At 38.6% G+C, this 22,321-nt stretch overlaps 3 protein-coding genes across 4 annotated transcripts; 1 reads left to right on the top strand and 2 right to left on the bottom strand.

Moving 5' to 3' along the window:
- The first annotated feature begins 5,006 nt into the window (after positions 1-5,006).
- On the top strand, positions 5,007-6,481 carry LOC139770774 (putative nuclease HARBI1). Its single transcript, XM_071702957.1, has 3 exons — positions 5,007-5,123; positions 5,202-5,551; positions 5,639-6,481. Exons 1-3 carry the CDS (start codon positions 5,014-5,016, stop codon positions 6,268-6,270), a joined length of 1,092 nt encoding a protein of 363 aa, XP_071559058.1. The 5' UTR covers positions 5,007-5,013; the 3' UTR covers positions 6,271-6,481.
- Positions 6,482-6,571: 90 nt separating this feature from the next.
- Positions 6,572-8,799, bottom strand: LOC139770775 (uncharacterized). Its single transcript, XM_071702958.1, has 4 exons — positions 8,380-8,799; positions 7,981-8,155; positions 7,695-7,906; positions 6,572-7,612 (listed from the first exon to the last, which is right to left on the bottom strand). The coding sequence occupies exons 2-4, from the start codon at positions 8,079-8,081 to the stop codon at positions 7,134-7,136; spliced, it is 792 nt and encodes a 263-aa protein (XP_071559059.1). The 5' UTR covers positions 8,082-8,155; positions 8,380-8,799; the 3' UTR covers positions 6,572-7,133.
- Positions 8,800-10,857: 2,058 nt separating this feature from the next.
- On the bottom strand, positions 10,858-21,933 carry LOC139770773 (UDP-glucosyltransferase 2-like). Of its 2 annotated transcripts, none has more exons than XM_071702956.1 (8): positions 21,522-21,933; positions 20,159-20,229; positions 19,361-19,459; positions 18,909-19,048; positions 17,710-17,993; positions 15,410-15,629; positions 11,961-12,180; positions 10,858-11,529 (listed from the first exon to the last, which is right to left on the bottom strand). In XM_071702956.1, exons 1-8 carry the CDS (start codon positions 21,708-21,710, stop codon positions 11,223-11,225), a joined length of 1,530 nt encoding a protein of 509 aa, XP_071559057.1. In that variant the 5' UTR covers positions 21,711-21,933; the 3' UTR covers positions 10,858-11,222. The 2 variants fall into 2 exon arrangements, with proteins under 2 accessions (XP_071559057.1, XP_071559055.1); XM_071702954.1 differs by having other exon boundaries at positions 17,710-18,023; positions 21,522-21,932.
- Between the last annotated feature and the right edge of the window lie 388 nt (positions 21,934-22,321).

The following is a 22,321-nucleotide window of genomic DNA, read 5'->3' as shown; positions in this document are numbered from 1 at the left end:
TTTTTTTCACCACCTCTAACTCCTTAACCCTTTAGAAACAAACGATTTAAACGGAGGTACAAACGGGTACAAACGATTCTCCTTCGAATGGCGTTGGGCGTTTTTCGATATCTTAAAGTTGGGGCTGGCGTTTTTTTACCCCCTCTAATTCCTTAACCCTTTAGAAACAAACGATTTAAACGGAGGTACAAACGGGTACAAACGATTCTCCTTCGAATGGCGTTGGGCGTTTTCTGATATCTTAAAGTTGGGGGCTGGCGTTTTTTTCACCACCTCTAATTCCTTAACTCTTTAGAAACAAACGATTTAAACGGAGGTACAAACGGGTACAAACGATTCTCCTTCGAATGGCGTTGGGCGTTTTCCGATATCTTAAAGTTGGGGGCTGGCGTTTTTTTCACCACCTCTAACTCCTTAACCCTTTAGAAACAAACGATTTAAACGGAGGTACAAACGGGTACAAACGATTCTCCTTCGAATGGCGTTGGGCGTTTTTCAATATCTTAAAGTTGGGGGCTGGCGTTTTTTTACCCCCTCTAATTCCTTTAACCCTTTAGGAACAAACGATTTAAACGGAGGTACAAACGGGTACAAACGATTCTCCTTCGAATGGCGTTGGGCGTTTTCCGATATCTTAAAGTTGGGGGCTGGCGTTTTTTTCACCCCTCTAACTCCTTAACCCTTTAGAAACAAACGATTTAAACGGAGGTACAAACGGGTACAAACGATTCTCCTTCGAATGGCGTTGGGCGTTTTTCGATATCTTAAAGTTGGGGGCTGGCGTTTTTTTTACCCCCTCTACTCCTTAACCCTTTAGAAACAAACGATTTAAACGGAGGTACAAACGGGTACAAACGATTCTCCTTCGAATGGCGTTGGGCGTTTTCCGATATCTTAAAGTTGGGGGCTGGCGTTTTTTTCACCCCCTCTAACTCCTTAACCCTTTAGAAACAACGATTTAAACGGAGGTACAAACGGGTACAACGATTCTCCTTCGAATGGCGTTGGGCGTTTCCGATATCTTAAAGTTGGGGGCTGGCGTTTTTTTACCCCCTCTAATTCCTTAACCCTTTAGAAACAAACGATTTAAACGGAGGTACAAACGGGTACAAACGATTCTCCTTCGAATGGCGTTGGGCGTTTTCCGATATCTTAAAGTTGGGGGCTGGCGTTTTTTTCACCCCCTCTAACTCCTTAACCCTTTAGAAACAAACGATTTAACGGAGGTACAAACGGGTACAAACGATTCTCCTTCGAATGGCGTTGGGCGTTTTTCGATATCTTAAAGTTGGGGGCTGGCGTTTTTTTTCCCCACCTCTAACTCCTTAACCCTTTAGAAACAAACGATTTAAACGGAGGTACAAACGGGTACAAACGATTCTCCTTCGAATGGCGTTGGGCGTTTTCCGATATCTTAAAGTTGGGGGCTGGCGTTTTTTTACCCCCTCTAACTCCTTAACCCTTTAGAAACAAACGATTTAAACGGAGGTACAAACGGGTACAAACGATTCTCCTTCGAATGGCGTTGGGCGTTTCCGATATCTTAAAGTTGGGGCTGGCGTTTTTTTCACCACCTCTAACTCCTTAACCCTTTAGAACAAACGATTTAAACGGAGGTACAAACGGGTACAAACGATTCTCCTTCGAATGGCGTTGGGCGTTTTTCGATATCTTAAAGTTGGGGGCTGGCGTTTTTTTACCCCTCTAACTCCTTAACCCTTTAGAAACAAACGATTTAAACGGAGGTACAAACGGGTACAAACGATTCTCCTTCGAATGGCGTTGGGCGTTTTCCGATATCTTAAAGTTGGGGGCTGGCGTTTTTACCCCCTCTAACTCCTTAACCCTTTAGAAACAAACGATTTAAACGGAGGTACAAACGGGTACAAACGATTCTCCTTCGAATGGCGTTGGGCGTTTTCCGATATCTTAAAGTTGGGGGCTGGCGTTTTTTTCACCACCTCTAACTCCTTAACCCTTTAGAAACAACGATTTAAACGGAGGTACAAACGGGTACAAACGATTCTCCTTCGAATGGCGTTGGGCGTTTTTCGATATCTTAAAGTTGGGGGCTGGCGTTTTTTTCACCACCTAACTCCTTAACCCTTTAGAAACAAACGATTTAAACGGAGGTACAAACGGGTACAAACGATTCTCCTTCGAATGGCGTTGGGCGTTTTTCGATATCTTAAAGTTGGGGGCTGGCGTTTTTTTACCCCCTCTAACTCCTTAACCCTTTAGAACAAACGATTTAAACGGAGGTACAAACGGGTACAAACGATTCTCCTTCGAATGGCGTTGGGCGTTTTTCCGATATCTTAAAGTTGGGGGCTGGCGTTTTTTTCACCACCTCTAACTCCTTAACCCTTTAGAAACAAACGATTTAAACGGAGGTACAAACGGGTACAAACGATTCTCCTTCGAATGGCGTTGGGCGTTTTCGATATCTTAAAGTTGGGGCTGGCGTTTTTTTCACCACCTCTAACTCCTTAACCCTTTAGAAACAAACGATTTAAACGGAGGTACAAACGGGTACAAACGATTCTCCTTCGAATGGCGTTGGGCGTTTTTCGATATCTTAAAGTTGGGGGCTGGCGTTTTTTTACCCCTCTATTCCTTTAACCCTTTAGAACAAACGATTTAAACGGAGGTACAAACGGGTACAAACGATTCTCCTTCGAATGGCGTTGGGCGTTTTCCGATATCTTAAAGTTGGGGGCTGGCGTTTTTTTCACCACCTCTAACTCCTTAACCCTTTAGAACAAACGATTTAAACGGAGGTACAAACGGGTACAAACGATTCTCCTTCGAATGGCGTTGGGCGTTTTCCGATATCTTAAAGTTGGGGGCTGGCGTTTTTTTACCCCTCTAACTCCTTAACCCTTTAGAAACAAACGATTTAAACGGAGGTACAAACGGGTACAAACGATTCTCCTTCGAATGGCGTTGGGCGTTTCCGATATCTTAAAGTTGGGGGCTGGCGTTTTTTTACCCCCTCTAACTCCTTAACCCTTTAGGAACAAACGATTTAAACGGAGGTACAAACGGGTACAAACGATTCTCCTTCGAATGGCGTTGGGCGTTTTCCGATATCTTAAAGTTGGGGCTGGCGTTTTTTTCACCACCTCTAACTCCTTAACCCTTTAGAACAAACGATTTAAACGGAGGTACAAACGGGTACAAACGATTCTCCTTCGAATGGCGTTGGGCGTTTTCCGATATCTTAAAGTTGGGGGCTGGCGTTTTTTTTCACCACCTCTAACTCCTTAACCCTTTAGAAACAAACGATTTAAACGGAGGTACAAACGGGTACAAACGATTCTCCTTCGAATGGCGTTGGGCGTTTTCATATCTTAAAGTTGGGGGCTGGCGTTTTTTTACCCCCTCTAACTCCTTAACCCTTTAGAACAAACGATTTAAACGGAGGTACAAACGGGTACAAACGATTCTCCTTCGAATGGCGTTGGGCGTTTTCTGATATCTTAAAGTTGGGGGCTGGCGTTTTTTTCACCACCTCTAACTCCTTAACCCTTTAGGAACAAACGATTTAAACGGAGGTACAAACGGGTACAAACGATTCTCCTTCGAATGGCGTTGGGCGTTTTCCGATATCTTAAAGTTGGGGGCTGGCGTTTTTTTCACCACCTCTAACTCCTTAACCCTTTAGAAACAAACGATTTAAACGGAGGTACAAACGGGTACAAACGATTCTCCTTCGAATGGCGTTGGGCGTTTTCCGATATCTTAAAGTTGGGGGCTGGCGTTTTTTTACCCCCTCTAATTCCTTAACCCTTTAGGAACAAATGATTTAAACGGAGGTACAAATGGGTACAAACGATTCTCCTTTGAATGGCGTTGGGCGTTTTCCGATATCTTAAAGTTGGGGGCTGGCGTTTTTTTCACCACCTCTAACTCCTTAACCCTTTAGAAACAAACGATTTAAACGGAGGTACAAACGGGTACAAACGATTCTCCTTCGAATGGCGTTGGGCGTTTTTCGATATCTTAAAGTTGGGGGCTGGCGTTTTTTTCACCACCTCTAACTCCTTAACCCTTTAGAAACAAACGATTTAAACGGAGGTACAAACGGGTACAAACGATTCTCCTTCGAATGGCGTTGGGCGTTTTTCATATCTTAAAGTTGGGGGCTGGCGTTTTTTTTCACCCCCTCTAACTCCTTAACCCTTTAGAAACAAACGATTTAAACGGAGGTACAAACGGGTACAAACGATTCTCCTTCGAATGGCGTTGGGCGTTTTCCGATATCTTAAAGTTGGGGGCTGGCGTTTTTTTCACCACTCTAACTCCTTAACCCTTTAGAAACAAACGATTTAAACGGAGGTACAAACGGGTACAAACGATTCTCCTTCGAATGGCGTTGGGCGTTTTTCGATATCTTAAAGTTGGGGGCTGGCGTTTTTTTCACCACCCTCTAATTCCTTAACCCTTTAGAAACAAACGATTTAAACGGAGGTACAAACGGGTACAAACGATTCTCCTTCGAATGGCGTTGGGCGTTTTCCGATATCTTAAAGTGGGGGCTGCGTTTTTTTACCCCCCTAATCCTTAACCCTTTAGGAACAAATGATTTAAACGGAGGTACAAATGGGTACAAACGATTCTCCTTTGAGTGGCGTTGGGCGTAAAGCGTCGTCTACAATTGCCGTAAGAGTATGTGTAAGACGTAAGCACTAGGGTTAGGCTGCTGAATTGTAGACGACGTTAACGTCTGAGTGTCTACAATGGCGTGTAGTAATGACGCGTGGCTCTGTGCTAATACGAGTGTTTTGTAGCAATCATGGATTTGCAAAAAATTAGACTTGTTGTGCTATATATGATATTATGGAGCCAGCATCTAACTTTTCAATGGGTTCAGCTTCAGACGAAGAAGTTTATTGGTCGGAGGTGGTGGGTACGGCCCGTTAACAGGCGCAAACGAGAACAAGGTTTCAACTTCAACCTATTTCGCGAGTTGATAGTCAGTGATCATGAAGAATTTTCGGGTATACTCGGATGTGGCCGGAGCAGTTTGAATTTTTGCTCAATTTAGTGAGTCCATATTTGAAAAAGCGCAGCAATCGGAAACCTCTTTCACCCAGGCTTCGTTTGAGCCTAACCTTGACGTAAGTTGACGAATCAACTTTGCATTTTTTTAAAATTAGATTTCCTATTTAATATTATTTAATGTCTTTTTTATGTAGGTATCTTGCTCAAGGAGAAAGCATGCAGACAAAGCATCTGGAATTCAGAGTTGGGAGATCTACGGTCTGCAAAATAGTGCCAGAAGTTTGTTGTGCTATATGGTGTGCCCTGCAACCCATTGTTCTTCCTACACCAGATACTGATGGCTGGAGAAAAATAAGCGAAGAATACATGTTAAAGTGGCAATTTCCGAACTGTATTGGTGCTCTTGATGGCAGACACATGGAAATCGAGAAGCCTCCATGCTCTGGATCACAGTATTTCAATTACAAGAAATTCTTTAGTATAGTGCTGTTGGCACTTTGTGATGCAAATTACAAGTTCACATGGGTAGACATTGGACAGTTTGGTGAGTAATGGTAGTTCCTTGTTAATAACTGACAAGAAACAAATTAATAGTAACGCTACAATGGAATATACTTGATGTAATTTACAGGTTCGATCAGTGACGGTGGTGTGTGGAGAAACTCTGAATTGGCTGCAGACCTTGCATCTGGTGATGCTGATCTTCCACCACCAACACCTCTGCCAGGGAGAGATGTCCCCTTCCCACATGTGATTGTGGCCGATGAGGCCTTCCCTCTTAACACTTACCTCATGCGCCCCTATGCAAGACGCAATCGATTGACAGACGAGCAGCGTGTTTTCAACTACCGGCTCAGTAGGGCTCGCCTTTGCATCGAAAATACGTTTGGAATATTAGTGTCACGCTGGCGTATTTTGCACAAACGATTGTGTTTTTCCGTATCAAATGCAGAAAAGATTTTTAAAGCTCTTGTTTGCCTTCACAACTTTATTATGAGCTCTAATAACGTTAATGATGGATCTATCTGTCAGTATTGCCCTCCTGATTGGCTCGATGTTGAGGATGAGGGTGGGGTTATTCATGAAGGTCGCTGGAGGACTGTTGGTCCTGGCCAATTTTTCACAGAGTTGGGTAGGACTGGTGCTAATCGAGGTGGCTCAGTATCGGAAGGTACGCGCAATTACCTCAAGCAATATTTTGTGTCTCCAGTTGGGGAAGCTCAGGCACCCTGGCAATATGTGAGAGCTTTCCAGCTAAAATAATTAACCTTCTCGCATACTTATGACAAAGTTTCCATATCCTTATGATGATTTTATTGTACTTGTAATAATTCGCTTTGTAATTTTAATTATTTAATTTTGTATTCCATATATAATTATAAGATAAAGCATACTGAGTGTAATGTAATGTTAATGTAAGCACTACTTGGGAGCATTGCCAATTTCTTACTTAGTTTTCCAGTTAAATGTTGTGTTATTTGGCTGTGAGCATAATGAATATTTTTAAAACTGATAATCCTATTTATGGTTTTGTGAATAAGTAGATTGAATAAAATAAAAACGATTGCATTAAAATATTTATTTTTTTATTGTCGTCCTCCGATCAACACAAAAATAATACTGCCTAAATTCAGCTAAACTGCCTTAACTCATAAACATACCCCTGAACATGACATAAACATACATAAACATATTATGAAAATTTATTTTAATCCACAGTAAGTTCAAAGTTCAACTTCTTTTTACCTTGTTCTTTAAAATTTTACTTAATAATAAACTGTGTACACACGAAAACAGAAATGCCTTCTCACAAGAATTTAAATGCATGTAAGGGCATATATGGAAAATGCATATATGCAGATATGCTTTATAATATGTGGATAATTTCATGTGAGAAGCCATTTCTGTTCCAATCTGCACATAAAAATAAAAATAAATTTTGTTCATCTTCGTATAAGAAAATTAATTATCATAATAATTATTATTACTTAAATCACAGCAAGTTAATTAAACGCATATTAACAAGAAAGACTATCCAAATCACAGCCTATAAAAAAATAAAATCTGTGTATTATAAATGTATTATTTAATCTATGTATTAAAAATCAGACTGTCAATCACTTGCTTCACTGGGCCTGTCCACTCTTGTTAGAGAAATCATTAATATATTGCAATATGCCAATGAGGCATTTAAGCTGAGTATGTTCAGGTACTGTACTTAGCGCGAATCCTATGGCACTCAGCATGGGCTGAGTGCCAGGAGATGTATTGCTGACTACTACCGACGGGGACTTTGGTGGTGGAGGTGGAGCCATGATTGCTTCACCAATTTTTGCTGCAAGGTTTGTCAGTCCCTTACCCTGCTCGATTAAGATTTTATTGACAGCGTCTGCCTCCTGCCGTTTCTTGAATGCAAAATTATCAGGTGGGGGCGCCTTGCGTTTGTTGCTAATGTTGGACATAGCCCTCTGCACTTGTGCAACTGTATCATTGCTCCCAGATCCCGAGGTAATTGCAGGAGGTGGTGTAGATGTTGTAGGAAATGGTGTTATAGGTGGCGGCGAAAAGAGGGTCTCAGACGTATCTGTGGAATTCTCGTCAGTACCTGAAAATGCAACAAAAGAATACTTCAGATTATGTTACATCAAACTGTGAAGATATGACAATGGATATTTTAATCTCCTCACCTGCGAGACTTATAAAGAAGTCATTCGAATAACTAGACATGTCTGGACTTGGACTTGCTACAGCAGACGTAGAAGAGATGGGGGAAATTGTGTGAAGCACTGTCACTTCACCACCAGAAGCAGACGTAGACAAGGACGGGGAACTTGTGCGAAATACTGGCACTTGACTGCTAGGATTTACAGGAGCTTTAGATTTGTAGTTGGATGAAGTTCTGCAATCACATTACAACCATTAATTATGTCATCGGTATTTGTCATAAAGAACTTCTCAGACCGCAATGCCTACTTTCTAGGTTTAATGATGTCCTCCAGGAATCTGAGGTCCTTGTACAGTATCCAAGTTGGTGTGTATGTAGGCTGGTCCGCTCCAGCTCCAGACCTCGGCATAGACTGCGTAACTTTTCTCCGCTCTTTCCCAAAGCGCTGCCTCAGGGCGTAAAATCGTTTCTCAGCAACAGAACCTGACAAGTATAGATTACGTTTCATTCCAGTAAGCAAATTATCAAGTGTTCATTCTCTTTCTATAGTGCACCAAAGTTATCTAACTTAATTTATAACCTAACTTTCATTCTGCCAAACATATTTTTCAACGATTTACTATGTGACACCTTGTTCATCGACTATATTGTAACAACAAATTGCTACAAAACCGTAACACATTTAAAAATATCCAAAATAAACTTACCTTCTAGTGGGTTAGTGAGGCTCGCGCCAATCTGCGCCCATGCGTTGGTCTTCACTTCTACATTGGCGTACAACTTTTCAGTCTTATCATACAAAAACCGATTAACTTCGGACCACGGCAATTAGCTCTCGGTCAATGCTGTCTTCTTCAAAAACGGATTCCGTGTCCGACATATTTGCAGGCAGGTTAGCACACAACAGCACCGGTTGTTGTCACGCGCGCTTTCGTTAATGTCGAGCTCTCATTGGCTGAGAGTAAGGGAGTAGACCGTAGGAAATGGAATTCAACCATTTCACTTACGGCCTTACTCTACGTCCTACTATCCGGAAACATTCAGCTTACTTCGACGTCTTACAGCCTTAATCCTGCTTAATCCTTACTCTTGCTGCCATTGTAGACGACGCTAGTCGTGCGCGTGAGTCGGTATGTTAGTGCTTTGGGGTTGCCGCAGCGCCGCGACTCCATTTCGTCATCGCCGTTGATCTTGATCGCCGTTCTCGGATCGCAGCGCGGAGCCGCGGAGTAATACATGTATTGTCCGGCGGTTCAGATACTGTGATATGTGCGGATACGTGTGATATACATATGTGATATGTGATACCGAATGTTTATTTAATGCATGTGCTTCGCGGAATTTGTACGGTATCCGAGATACATCACGCATTCGATAACAGTGACGTTCTTCGATAATATTACATTCTTTCGGACAATTTCGCTTTTCTCAACCGTCGACTTGACTCGCGTCGTGTCGCGCACGACTTCAGCATGAACTTGCCGTCGTTTTCTTCGGAACACGGATAAAAGAATACGAGCGGAGTAAATCGAGTAACGCCGCGACGTTAAATGTTCAACGAGCGATCACAGTCTCTATTAACGTACGTTTAATCTCGCGTTTAATCGTGTCTTAATATCGTGAGAGACAGACACGGATGTGATTGTTCATTAATCGACGATTTAATTGCAGTTAACCAAAATCGCTTCACAAGCAGCAAGTGTAGTGTCCTCGCGACGGTTGCTCCTGGCGAGTGAAGTTGGCCGCGCGATTTATGAAATTCTCTCTGCCATGTTAGCGTCTACCTGCCGAACATTACGGGCCGACGGGCATCGAGCGGATCGTTTAGTTTCGTTCGTAGCTTCTCCGACGTAATTCTTCCGTCGTCGTGTAACAAAGTACGCGCCGCGTCGCGAGATTAAATACCGGGAGTGCCGTGCAAAGTGTCGCGCGATTGTAAGTGACGATATTTTCGCGTGTCGTGAACTGTCGTGAACGTCGTGAGTGAGTGTGCCGACGGAGATGCGACGGAGGAGGATCGAGGAGAGGAGGAGGAAGCCTGGGAGGCATCGGGCGACGGCGGAGCAACCGTGAGGTGAGTGTTATTCGTTTATTATTTTGCTATCCTGTGGCGGATTCCGTCACTTTTTCAAGCGCCACTTTATTCGTTCATTACGCGCGATACTCATTGTCAGTGTGGCCTAGTTTACACCGATCTCTTGATACGCGTATCGAATAGTATATTTGAGCTGATCAGCCAATAATCAAACTAATTTACTAGTTATTTACTATTTAATACGCGTATCAAGTGATCGGTGTAAACTAGGCCAGTACTCGTTCGAGGTTTACTCCGGCGCAATTTCGCAATTTCGGAATTCGATCTCCGGCATAAGTGAGAATAAGAGATGTTACGTCGCGAACGTCGCGTCTCTCTTTTATTCCCACAATCGTAATATTATATTACTTGTACTTTTTTTCGCGGATTAATTACGCGAATGAGCTAATGCGAAAATATGCAGTCGCGCTACGGCCGCGATTGTTTTTTGCATTAGTATTTTAAAATCAAATACGTGTTAAAATAACGTTTTAAAAATTTAATGGGCGCGATATTTATTTATTTAAAATATCGATTATCTTGCTTTAATGTAAAAATATTTTTATGTTACAGATCAACGCAGAGTTACAACTTACAACTCCGCTGTTGCGCATGGCTGGTGAGTTATTTTTTTATTTTATTATCAAGGCAATGGAGTTGTAAAATTATATCACAAACGTTAATAAAATATATCTATGAGAAATGAGATATCATAAAAGAAACGAACAGTCTTTTTCTAACAGTTATTAGACATTATAAAATCTATTGCCTTAAAATAGACAGATATTTGATTTTTATTTTTATTTTCGTTTATTTTACACATAAAATCGTAACCGATAGTTTTATTTCTTGCTGCACACGCACACATACACGCACACATACATATAAATGTATTTTTTGTGTCATATTGTACTATCATTATTTGATATAATGTAAAATAACCAGACGTCGGTATATAAGATGTAGGTGCAAGATTACAGCGCTTTTCGTCTTTCTGAATTACCTTTTATAGATAATAATACTCAAGCATAGCTTTTGTCGATAAATTCGGGACTTTACACAAAATCGCTTATTGTTTATCGAAAATGTAATAAATGACACAAACGTGAGATTCGATCAGGATACTCTTTCTTTTATTGATTTTTCATTTGCATCTAATTTACACTTCAATTATATGATTGATGTAATGAATACGAATTTCCAAGTTTACGAATTATTCTTCAACATTTTTTTGAATGTTTGAAGAACTGTTTTGAATAAATAAAAAATATAATAATGCGACAACAAAGTATAAGAAAAAAAGACGTATCTCTGTGTCACCAGCAATATATAATATATTCATTTCTTTATCGTAAGCATTACACAAGATTGTCTACTCATGCAACGAAATTCTCTCTCAATTAATTTATACATATATTACGTACATGATCAATTTTTGCTTCATAATTATTGTTTCGTATGCATGGTAAATTAAAGTTAATCGAGCTTTCGTTTCAAGTTACTTATCCATCGTTTTATATTACTTACGCATCTGATTTTTGCAATAGCATTAACGGTTCTGTTGTACAATATGTAACTGATGTATAATAATAAAGTGAGACATGTAGCCAAGCATAGATACGTTGCATAATAATGTATCCATGACATATCGTGTCCATGATACTGTAAATGTCTCGAGTTTGGAAATTTCAATACGTGTTCCACATGCCACACTGCCCTGTCTATAGGTTTCACTAATTCATCCCGCACGATCGCCGACATCGTTTTGATATTGTTCAAATATCTGTAATTACAATTTTGGCATTATGTTGCATATCAAAATCGTATTCTGTTTGACCAATGTTTAAATACTAGTCGATAATTCTTTCAAAGATTACGACTAATCAATTATTATTTCTTTTGACGATTATGACTGATTTTTTCGTGATTTTAATGCATTTCATTTAATTTGTATTTATGTCATGTTAATTCAAAATTATCACATAATTATTGTATCGTTAAGAAATTTAGGATTATAACGTGTACTAGTTTATACAAGACATAATTTGACAGAAAAAGACTATAAGTTATTCGGCTTCGTTTAGATTAGATTTACCTTTTATAAATGAGTACGATACAAGAATAGCAATTGAGAGGGCGAAATGCTTTCAGGATTAATTTTTCGAAAAGTCACGCTACCGGCGCGATTCTGTGTTGGAACCAGGTCATACTCACGTTTTATTTTCGACGATCTCCCTGAACGTTTGTACGACGGAGCTTTCGGTTATGGTGTCGATGTCCAGTGTCAGTCCGATACCGGCGTCTAGGATTTTACGTGCGTTGAAATACTGATCCCCAAAAAAGGGAATTGCGACTACCGGCACGGCATAGTGCACCGCCTCTTGCAACGACTGCAATCCGCCCTGCATCATATACGCTATCACCTTGGGATGCGCTGTATATGTAAAAGCGGCGTAAGTGCATAAAATACCGTAAAATGATGCTTCGCGGATTATTTGCTCTTGAGAATTATTATACCGAGGGATTTGGTGTGGCGTGTGGGGGACAGTGGTAAAAGAGCGCGACGAAAAAAAGAGAGAAAGAGCAATGAGAGAGGTGGAAGCGAAGTCCTAGCGTTGATCACGAGCGACCAAGAGATGCGACGCGAGATTTCATAAAAATGTCTGCATTGTCGTATTTATTTTTTCGCGTCGCACTTTACGGCCGATTGATCGCATTCGAATATCAACGCGCGCGGAATTTTCCGACGAAATTCTGGCCGATGTGCATTTTTTTTATCGTCACACCGGGAATGTCGGGGGAATGAGATTTTTTTTTTATTATACGTAACGCGATACACACTTCTCAATTAGAACATATTTTATCCGGGGAATTTGTGCAACAGTTACCTATTAGGGACGTCTTTTTCATTATATATTTATACGATCTTCTGAAAATTTTTTATTTCAGAAATTATTAAAGTTATTAAAATTATAATTAAAATGAAGGATTTCCTTAAAGAGCAATTGTGTATATATTTCCCAATAATAAGATCTTACCGTTCGCTTAAATGAAGGAGTCTGTTATTAAAGTTAAATTTGTAATTTCGAATTACGAATTCATATTACACGCGATATTACAAAAAATCAAACGCTTTACGTAACGAGCGTTCAAAGTTATTTTTGTGGTGTCACGTGTAATATGAATGTTGAGGGTAATACGAATATCGAGGGTAGATAGATGTCAAACATAGACACGCGCAATTGAAAGGTATTATATAACGAGTAGTGATACATCGATAATCCCGAAGTTCCGATATAATTGCGTCGTTTCTTCTAGTCACCATTCGTATTCCCAACACTAATACGTTCTTCGTGCAGGCAACCGCTGCCTGTCTATCAATGTGCATAAAACTTTGTGCACGCTTGTGCATTTGCATCGAGCCAGTTGCGTTACTGCCAACAGGAGTTGTTTGTCAGAATTTCCCGCGAGAATTTCACCGCCGCATGCGTCATGAGTTATCGTTTCACTTCATTCCGCTGTACTAGTCCGTGGCTGTATTTTCCTTGGTCGCGATAGTATTGTGTTGGCAATTTTTTTTTATCCCAATGCTTACCCTTAAGCGACTTTCGCAAAAATAACGCGTTTCAAGCCATCCAAAGGCGGGAAAGGGCCTGGTACCGACGTGTGCATCGGCCTTTCTTATATTCCACGTTGCTTTTCTCTTTGATGTGACGCGAGAGAGCGAGGCAAATGTTGGTCGAATTCAAACATCCGAGTAACGCGATCTCGATCGGGAGACAGCTTTGATGATCATTTCGAAACGTGCGGCAGTGATACCGTTTCGATCGCCGGGACTTTGTTCGATTGGAATCCAGCCGCGTGCCTCTCGATATAAAGGGGAATACTCGTTTCGTCTCTGACGTTAAGCGATGGCCGGAAAATAGCATGCCCGCGATATAACAACGTAATTAAGTTCACAAATCGTTTAAAGATTCCGGAACCATGAATAACACTACGTCCAAAGAATGTTGTGCCTATTAGTCGCGAAAAATTAACATTCCTTGTAGATGAAAGTAATGCTAAAGTTGCAAGTTTGTTGAATATCTGCGTGCGATGGTAGGTACGTCCTTGTCGTCGTCGTCATGGTTGAAGTTTCTTTCTTGCGCTGAATTTCGCTTAACAAATCCGTGCGATTGCACACGTTAATAAAATAAGAATGTAATCGTTAAAGGTCTAAGTATAAGTTTCTCAACTCATTTATGGTAATAGCGAACAAGCAGTTAGAGTACTTCGGCAATATATGAGGCTCTTATGAGATCATTATCGAACAATTAAGTTGGAATTTTACATTTCGTTCGCGAGCTGGGAAAGTTTTAGTACATACTTATATAAAGTAAGTTAGCAAAATTGCCTTCTTTAGTAATCATTGCTTGCGACCGACGAAATTGAGATTGATTCACAATATTTACTGCATTGACTCGATAACGATTTTCGTTAAATTAAGCAAAATGTGTAAAATCCATAATTTCTTAATTTTAATAATAGATTTTATAATAAATTTAATCGGCTTTTTTAATCTTTAAGAAAATATCTTAATGCATTAATTTTTGAGTTATATAAGCACGATTAAATTAAATAAAATTAAATAATCAAATCTATAACAAATAGCCTCCGACAGCTAATAAGATAATTCGCCATTTACATCATTATTTCATTTTATGTAGTTATGTGTTGCTATTACTAAATACTATCCCTAAATTCAAAATGTTGCAACAACTTTTGACATTCTTTAACATTTTCCTTGAAGATAAAATAGTTTTGAATTTGATAAAGCATCTATTATTAAGAACAATGGAAATATTAATCGACTCTACTGGCCATTATAATCGCCAAGACAATACGACCACGATTTGGTTCGATTATCGATCGTCATGTAATCTTTGATACTTATATATAAGCATCTCATTTAAATAATTTCGGTGTTTCCATCTTGTATTATGTCTATTAGAAAATAATATGCTACGCCAACCAAAATTGTGTTTCAAGTCTGACGATTTGTCGGCGCGCAGTTACTTTGGTTGGAATAATATTGTTTAGTTTAATACAGGTTATTGCGATAAATATTATCACATGCCTCAGTGGTCGAATTGGAACGACACCCATCACGGAATGAGGGAGGTTCCAGGTTCGAACCCTGGCTGAGGTAATATTTTTCGCAATAAATTTAATTATTTAAATGAGATGCTTATATATAAGTATCAAAGATTACATGACGGTAATCGAAATCGTGGTCGTATTATCTTGGCGATTATAATGGCCAGTATTATAGAGTCGATTAATATTTCCATTGTTGTTTATTATTTGACTGGCGAAGTAAAAGTGATTTATTCTATTATTAAGATTAGAACCAAGCATTGTGGATTGTATTGTAAATACAATAAGGATCATAGCTACATAAAACTGAAATAAGATTGTGAAGTAAATTCTCTCTCTCTTTCTTTCTTACACGATCTATTCTTTTTATAACTTTATCGATTTTCTATCTTCAAGCACAAAGAAATTCCAGCATAGAATGCTTCTCATCAAACCGTTTTGTAAGTGCATATCTCGCGGCGGTTGATCCGCTTCTTTCGAAGAGTACGAGGTAAAGAGTTGGTCAATTTAGCCTTGGGCAGCCTTACCGAGGACCGCTTGTTGAGGCACCCACTTCACAAATTTGATGTTGGGCGGATGAATAGCCATGTTGCCGTCATGTTTCCATAGAACTCTTTGCTTGAGCGAGCCTAGGGCGTTGCACAATGCGGTCAAAGGTCCAGCGGGTAGTTGGTCAGTTTGCAGATTTGAGCCAAGAGAGAAATAAATAGCACCATCCTGAGCGTTATCTAGGAATTCGCCAATAGCCTAGAATAGTAATGAAAATTGTATTTAATGAGAACTGAAAAGTGTGACACATATGCTGATAGATACGATATATTTTGGCTAAAATAGTATCTCCAACGACAAGTGATACATGCAAAGAAATTTGAAAATATTTTACAACGTTGCAGACTTGAATAGAAATAACAGTATTTTTAAAATTTGTATTTTAAAAATTGCACGACCAATTTTTTATTCAGATATAAATACAACTATTTTTTTTGTAGAATAATTGGTTTTTAAATATAAAACAAGATAACTAACGGAAACTAACACATGAAGCACAATCGAGAGCATAATTTATATTTATTACTAAGAAATCACGCGTTTTCGTTGCAATTATAATAACTGAATGTCATTTTGCCATATATAGGCATTGTTGTTTTATAAAATATGTTTATTCGCCATATAACTTTTTTATTTTCAAAATAAGTTTGTAAATTTGCGTTAGCAACTGCTGCGATAGGATGCAAATGGAACCGATTGTGCTATTAATGCGATTGATATTACTGATAATGCAACTTCCTTTGTTAATTGCGAAACCTGCGCTAGCTTTTATGGAAGACATGGCGACGGTGGTTCCATATGCACAGTGTGTAGCCGAAGGCTTTGTCCTATTAATTATAACTGTTCATGGATTTCGATACATTCTGGTGTATGTGTATAAAGACGATCACATTGCCGCGGTCACGTTCCGTTCTCAATATTATTCGGGATCACGTGGTAACTGCAGTTATCTTTGCGCATTGTCTTCGTAGTAGTAATCAAGCAAACTTAAAGGAAACTAACTTTAGTAGAATCAAAAGGCAGCTATAAAATGTTTAACTTTTATCTTCTATCGAGCTATAATTCTTGTAATTATTTTTATATAAATTTATTAATCAAATCATCTCTTTCTCTCTTAATAGATTCAAAATATAAACAAATAATGTGTAGCTAATGTTTATTCAAATTTCTAATTTTAAATTAAAATCCAGTGTATAAAACTTTAGTCTAGTTTTAAGTTAAAAAAGAGAAATACTTTCAATGATTATATAAATGAGTATTATAACTCAATTATATACTTAATCAGTCATGTTAAAATTAAACAATCGTTATAAACGAACATTTTCGACAGTGCACTCTTAGATTGACGCTGAAGAACGCAAACAGCAAACAGCTATTGTAATATTGGGTCATCCTATAAATAACGCGGTATTTTCAACTTAGTCAGAATTAATGCTGCAATATTGCGTAATTGTGACAGATATAGGTGGGGGGACATATATACTGCTGTAAAGTACGATGTTTTTTTTAGTATTTGAGTAAAATTTAAGCAGTGAAGACGTCAATTTAATAAAATTGTTGACCCGTCATCAAAAACTGCTTATGGGATAACTAGTTATGGGATAACACAATATTATGTACATAACACAATGTAGAGGTGATTCCACAGTTATTTTTTGTATGTAAAGGATCTTCAATGAAATACTCTTCCAATAATATTTTCCTTGTCGGCCCTTGGGAGACTTAGAACGGTTCGCGGTAAATAGCAATGATGTTTACCTTTACGTCGCTACGCTGAGTCGTTGGTAAACTTCTACCAACTGACTATTATTGGTCACCTGTGAGAATGGTATGTATTTCCCCGGGAGAAATCATTCTCGTACGACACACAATATCGTCTTTCTGAGACGTATTTAAAACTACGAGAAGCGAAGGTTTAATCGACGTAAAAACATTAACTCTCAGATGCTATACTCAGGTGGAAGAAATGCGTTTAACTCGATAAATTGTTTAATTCCATTTTATGATCTATAAATGTCTTTTACTAAATGTACGATTTAATCGTAAATTAAATGTACGATTAAAGTAAGCTTGAAGCAAGTGGAAGTAACGGCATAGAAGATAATTGTCAATATAATCTGTGCCTATACAATTTTGTGCATTTAATAATTTACTTGCAACTTTATTACTTTTTTGATATTAAATAATTGGAGGATCTTTTTTCTGGTGCAACGTCAAAACTATTTACGCGCACATCATTGTAATTGTTTCTTTTTTAAACACAGTTGTAATTGCTTACCTCAGGCAAGGAACCGGGATTTTCCGAAATATGCAAGCTGTGAACTTCGATCACGTGCGGCAGTAGTGGCTTTGGGTAACCGAACACGTGATTGTTGCCCAGAATCACTAAACTGAAATTTTTATCGATGTCGTAAACGGATGTACCAGGTGTCAGCTCGTTAGCCATGCGTTGAGCCTTTGGTAGATGCCAGTATCGATAATATAATCTTGTGTATGTTGTGTAAAGGATATTCACTATACGCTCGTTGATTGTCATTCTGTCCGTGAACGGATACGTCATGTCTGGATTAAAATTAGGGTCATCTGGATTTCCTGTCGATCATGACATTTTTTGAATAAAACAAAAGCGTTTTGAAAACTAATCGTTTACAAAATGCGACATATTTAATCGTGAAATGTAAAAGTTTTAAACGTAACCTCGAGTTTTTCGGAGATACTTGTGAGTTATATGTTGCAAATAGGAGTATAATAGAAGTACTCTACTATGCGATGCACTTCTTAAATTTGTTTTACAACTACTTTTCTTTTATTGTTTTCGTTCGGACGACTAGAGAAACGCGTTATTACACGGTAAATTTTCTCGCGAGTGAAGAGAAAGAAGCGCGATGTGTTACAGTCGGTGCAGTACATTTACTTCTTCGAAAACTCAACTCGGTGATTGGGTCAGATCAATGGGGAACGTTACTACTTCGATACGCGGTCCGCCTTCGCAAAACTCCGCCCGGCTTTAATTGAAATATTTCAGTAGCAGCCATGGCGATCCATTTCACGGTCTATTACGTTCATCCGGAAGAGTACTTTCGGGTATCTTCAATTACGTCGAGGTAAAGGAATCGAATGGCGGCGAGCTGGCGCGTCGTCCCTTTCGCCACCTTTTCTCCGACGCTCTTCGGGTCAGCCCGGTACAAGTTAAAGCACTACCGAGTAATCTATCCTTTTCCACGAAGACCCGGACTCCGATTGCTCGCACTTTCTGCTTTAACGACAATTTACGTCAATTTCCGCGCGCAGTAACGACGTTCGTTACCGATGCCAACCTAGGTGAGTGCGAACCCGGTAGAGAAAGACATTGCGGGACGACAGTCTGACCAGGCTCGCATTACCGACTTGTTACCTGGACTGGGTTACTTTTGCAAGCAATAAAATTGCTAGGCCGGCGAAATCGCGAGAGTTGTTCGACGTGCACGACATGCTCACCAACGGAATCCATTACGTAGGGCAAGTTGCCCACGCTCAAAAATCCAATCAGCACGGGGAAGTTGTAATGCTTTACGAGGGCGTAATAACATTGGTACCATAATTGCTCTATAATCATTGCGTCGAATGTCTTGTTGCTCCTGTAACAAGTAAATTTGAACTGGATTTGTTTCAGCGTGTTGTTCGTAAGACTATTAAAATCATAGGACTATTAAAGTTGTCGTTTGATTTCCGTCTCCGTATTTACATGGGGCGACGAAAACGCGTTGTTAATTTATGTTGCAGAGTTTCGTATAATCCGCGATCATTAATATTTTGATTTAGTTAATATTTGGGAATAGATTTTTGGTTATTTTGTGCTTAATTACAAAATTTATTCATAAGTTAAAACAAAACAAGATTATTTACTAAAATTTCCTGATTATAGCTAGTCATTATTATGTTAAACTTACGTTATAAGTTCGTTAATGGCAGGACTAAATAATTGATGTCTGCATATGTAATTTGCTCCCCACAAATTTTGATGGAGAAGCGCATAGGCTCCCATATGTCTATCAAAGATAAAATTCAAGATTATTAATTTTCTAGCTATATCAGCGCTGTCATTTAGTCACTTAAGTCACTTTTTGTCCCTTTTTTTGACAAGTTACTAAAAAATCACTATCGTCTAAAATGGGTCACTATAATAGTCATCATAGTTAAAAAATCGCACGGCGTTTTAAATAAAACGCATTACGCGATTTTAAAGAAAACAAACGCGTTCTTAAAGCCCGGTGTCCACGATGCTAGAACTGTGTCCAAGTTTCGGTTTAAGCCAATGAAACTGCTACTTTTCTGTAAGAGCTGCAAGTTGATTGGCTTAAACCGAAACTTGGACACAGTTCTAGCATCGTGGACACCGGGCTTAAGAAATCGCACGTGATTTTCGGAAAGCCCTGTGTTTTCCTTATTATTAATTTTTAAACCATGAAAAGAATTTATTACATGTTTGGCTATCCAAAGATTGTTTCGGGAAAATAAGAGTAAATGTTTGTTTTTGCTTAAATGGTCTTAATTACTCTAAAAATTTTATAAACAATGTCATTTTTGATTACGATTTTAATGCCTAGAAGGTTACTTTTTTGTCAGTTTTTTTCTGTCAGAGAACAGTCACTAAGAGTTTCACTTTTTTTTTGGTCGGATGACTGGATGGCAGCGCTGCAGATATGAAGGAACCCACTTGATCTGCACGAAACATAATAAATGTATACCTTAATCCTGTGCAATCCTTGCTTACGTACGAGAATGACAAGTCAACGTTTTCATAATTCGGTGGAGGATTCTGTAAAATAAGAAAAATTAGAAAAAAATGTCAATTACGAACATATAATAAACTTTTTAAGATATATATATATATATATATATATATATATATATATATGTATATATTAGAAATATATTTTTATAATTATCTTTTTATATAAAAATAAAAATGTAATATAAAAGTAGAATAATTTTTAAATATTATAAAAAACGAATAAATAAAAAAGATATTTAAATGATAGATCAGTAATTGTTACGAATTTAAAGGAAAAACCAATAAAGTACTACGATAGTGTAGTTTGTGTGCAAGGCAATTATGTTTTCGTTAGTTAGGTTTTATCCAGTTTACGTGAACAATTTAATCTCTAATTTTGCCACGAAAGAAACAGGACTATCAAGCCGTGAGAAGACACATTCAGCAAAGAGAAATGTTAGTAGAAGTAAATTGAAGCTAAACGAAGTTTGCGTAACTTTGAACTCGAGTTTAGAAAGAGAGAAAGAGAGATAGAGAAAGGAGAGGAAGCGAGAGAAGGATTACGCGAGACAGTAGATGGAAAGGAGCGAGACGTTAGACCGGTTAGATGAACGATCTAAGAGAACCTGAGAGAAGGATATCAGAGAAAAAGCGAATAGAACTGGGGAAAGTGAAATGACAAAAGAAAAGAAAAGCTTGAAAAAGAATTATCGAGTCAAATATCTATTTATCAGTCTATAACTTCTCTATAAATGATTCATATAGACAAATTAAATACGTGAATTTAGTCGTAATATAGTTTTGATTTGACAACAGACTGTTAACGGCTTAAAACAATATACGGTGAATGCAGTTAAAGTCGCAAAGTTTATCTAGACTAAACGAAAATAACTGTGAACAGTGCAATGCCTTGAGTCCTTAGTAAGCACAAGGCGGCTTTGTTGGTGGTAATTCTCGCAAGCAACGATATATAGGCAAGCGTTTAATCGTAACAATACCGGGTGGGTAAAAAGGGTAAGCAAATTAATTTTGCAGTGGCAAGTTTTGAACACATAATGAATGCCAAAATATCTTTTTAAGTCATATGTTATTTTAAATGACGTAATTTAATAAATTTAAAATTGCAAAGTTGTTTTATATATAAAATATGGAATTTTAGCTTTTATATTATATCCGAAATACCCGGAAATACCTGTTCTTCGTAAAACTTTCTAATATCTTCGCGTGGTAATTTTCATTTGAGATATTCCGATATAATATTTAGACAAACGACGCGTGTCAGTCGTAATGAAGGCAAAGGATTAGAGCGAAAAAATATAAGGAAAAAATTTACTTACCTTTAAGGGAACTGTTGATAAAACGGTAACCTTATGACCACGAGATGCCAAGGCTTTCATCAATGCTTGAAAAGATTGCTGGTGGCTGTAACTTGCGCTCGGACAAATACCCAGGATGTTGTATCCGCGGCTGTGTTGGAAAGTACAGAATAGTGAAATTGATAGCAATACGAGTGTCACGACGCGCATTTTGGGCACAGAACACTTTCGTTCGTGGATGCGAAACGGCCGTTCAATCTTTCAGGAAAGAATCGAGGCTACCGGTCTCTCGCAGGAATTTTTAAAAAGAACCCGAGCGACGGAAAAAAGACGAGGCGGTCCGTATGAAAAATTCAATACATGTTCCACGATCAGTTTGCTTGGGGCCACGGTAAATAAGTGAACGGGATGTCCATTGGTCGGGTGCTTCTCACTCAGCTTTGCGGAAGAAATAATTCAGGCCTCGTGTGCGCGGACCCTATTTTTATATTCGTTCAGAATACAAAGACGGTATTCATAGGAATGGTAGATTTCGAGGTATATATCCATATAGTTATCTCTCAATGAGAGTGGGGCTAATCGGACATCGTTATAATTTTATTGTCAACATTAAACGGCATTAGAAATTTCGTTGCGACATGTCGGCAAAAGTCGATAAAGAACGGATAGCTCTTTGAGATAGCCATTTGAGATATGATAGGAAAATGATATCGTATCATCTTAACAAAGTAATCCGTTAAAATAGCCAAATCGATAATAGAATTTACAGACACAATAATAGAACTTACATGATTACATAACTACAAAATGGAAGAATTTTA

This window comes from Temnothorax nylanderi, unplaced genomic scaffold (assembly GCF_030848795.1).
Source record: "Temnothorax nylanderi isolate EJ_2023f unplaced genomic scaffold, tnyl_v1.0 TNYL_tig0032_pilon, whole genome shotgun sequence".
Classification (NCBI taxonomy): domain Eukaryota; kingdom Metazoa; phylum Arthropoda; class Insecta; order Hymenoptera; family Formicidae; genus Temnothorax; species Temnothorax nylanderi.
This window is presented reverse-complemented; position numbering and strand designations above follow the sequence as displayed.

What these genes read in the sequence shown, in the direction of transcription:
- LOC139770774 (XM_071702957.1), top strand. Translation starts at nt 5,014, where the DNA reads ATGTGGCCGGAGCAGTTTGAATTTTTGCTCAATTTAGTGAGTCCATAT. An exon ending in CGTTTGAGCCTAACCTTGAC is followed by an intron (nt 5,124 to 5,201) that starts GTAAGTTGACGA and finishes TTTTTTATGTAG; the next exon opens with GTATCTTGCTCAAGGAGAAA. An exon ending in GGTAGACATTGGACAGTTTG is followed by an intron (nt 5,552 to 5,638) that starts GTGAGTAATGGT and finishes TGTAATTTACAG; the next exon opens with GTTCGATCAGTGACGGTGGT.
- LOC139770775 (XM_071702958.1), bottom strand. Translation starts at nt 8,081, where the DNA reads ATGCCGAGGTCTGGAGCTGGAGCGGACCAGCCTACATACACACCAACT. An exon ending in GACATCATTAAACCTAGAAA is followed by an intron (nt 7,907 to 7,980) that starts GTAGGCATTGCG and finishes ATGTGATTGCAG; the next exon opens with AACTTCATCCAACTACAAAT. An exon ending in CTTCTTTATAAGTCTCGCAG is followed by an intron (nt 7,613 to 7,694) that starts GTGAGGAGATTA and finishes TTGCATTTTCAG; the next exon opens with GTACTGACGAGAATTCCACA.
- LOC139770773 (XM_071702954.1), bottom strand. Translation starts at nt 21,710, where the DNA reads ATGCGCGTCGTGACACTCGTATTGCTATCAATTTCACTATTCTGTACT. An exon ending in GCCATTAACGAACTTATAAC is followed by an intron (nt 19,049 to 19,360) that starts GTAAGTTTAACA and finishes TACTTGTTACAG; the next exon opens with GAGCAACAAGACATTCGACG. An exon ending in CTACGTAATGGATTCCGTTG is followed by an intron (nt 18,024 to 18,908) that starts GTGAGCATGTCG and finishes CATGATCGACAG; the next exon opens with GAAATCCAGATGACCCTAAT.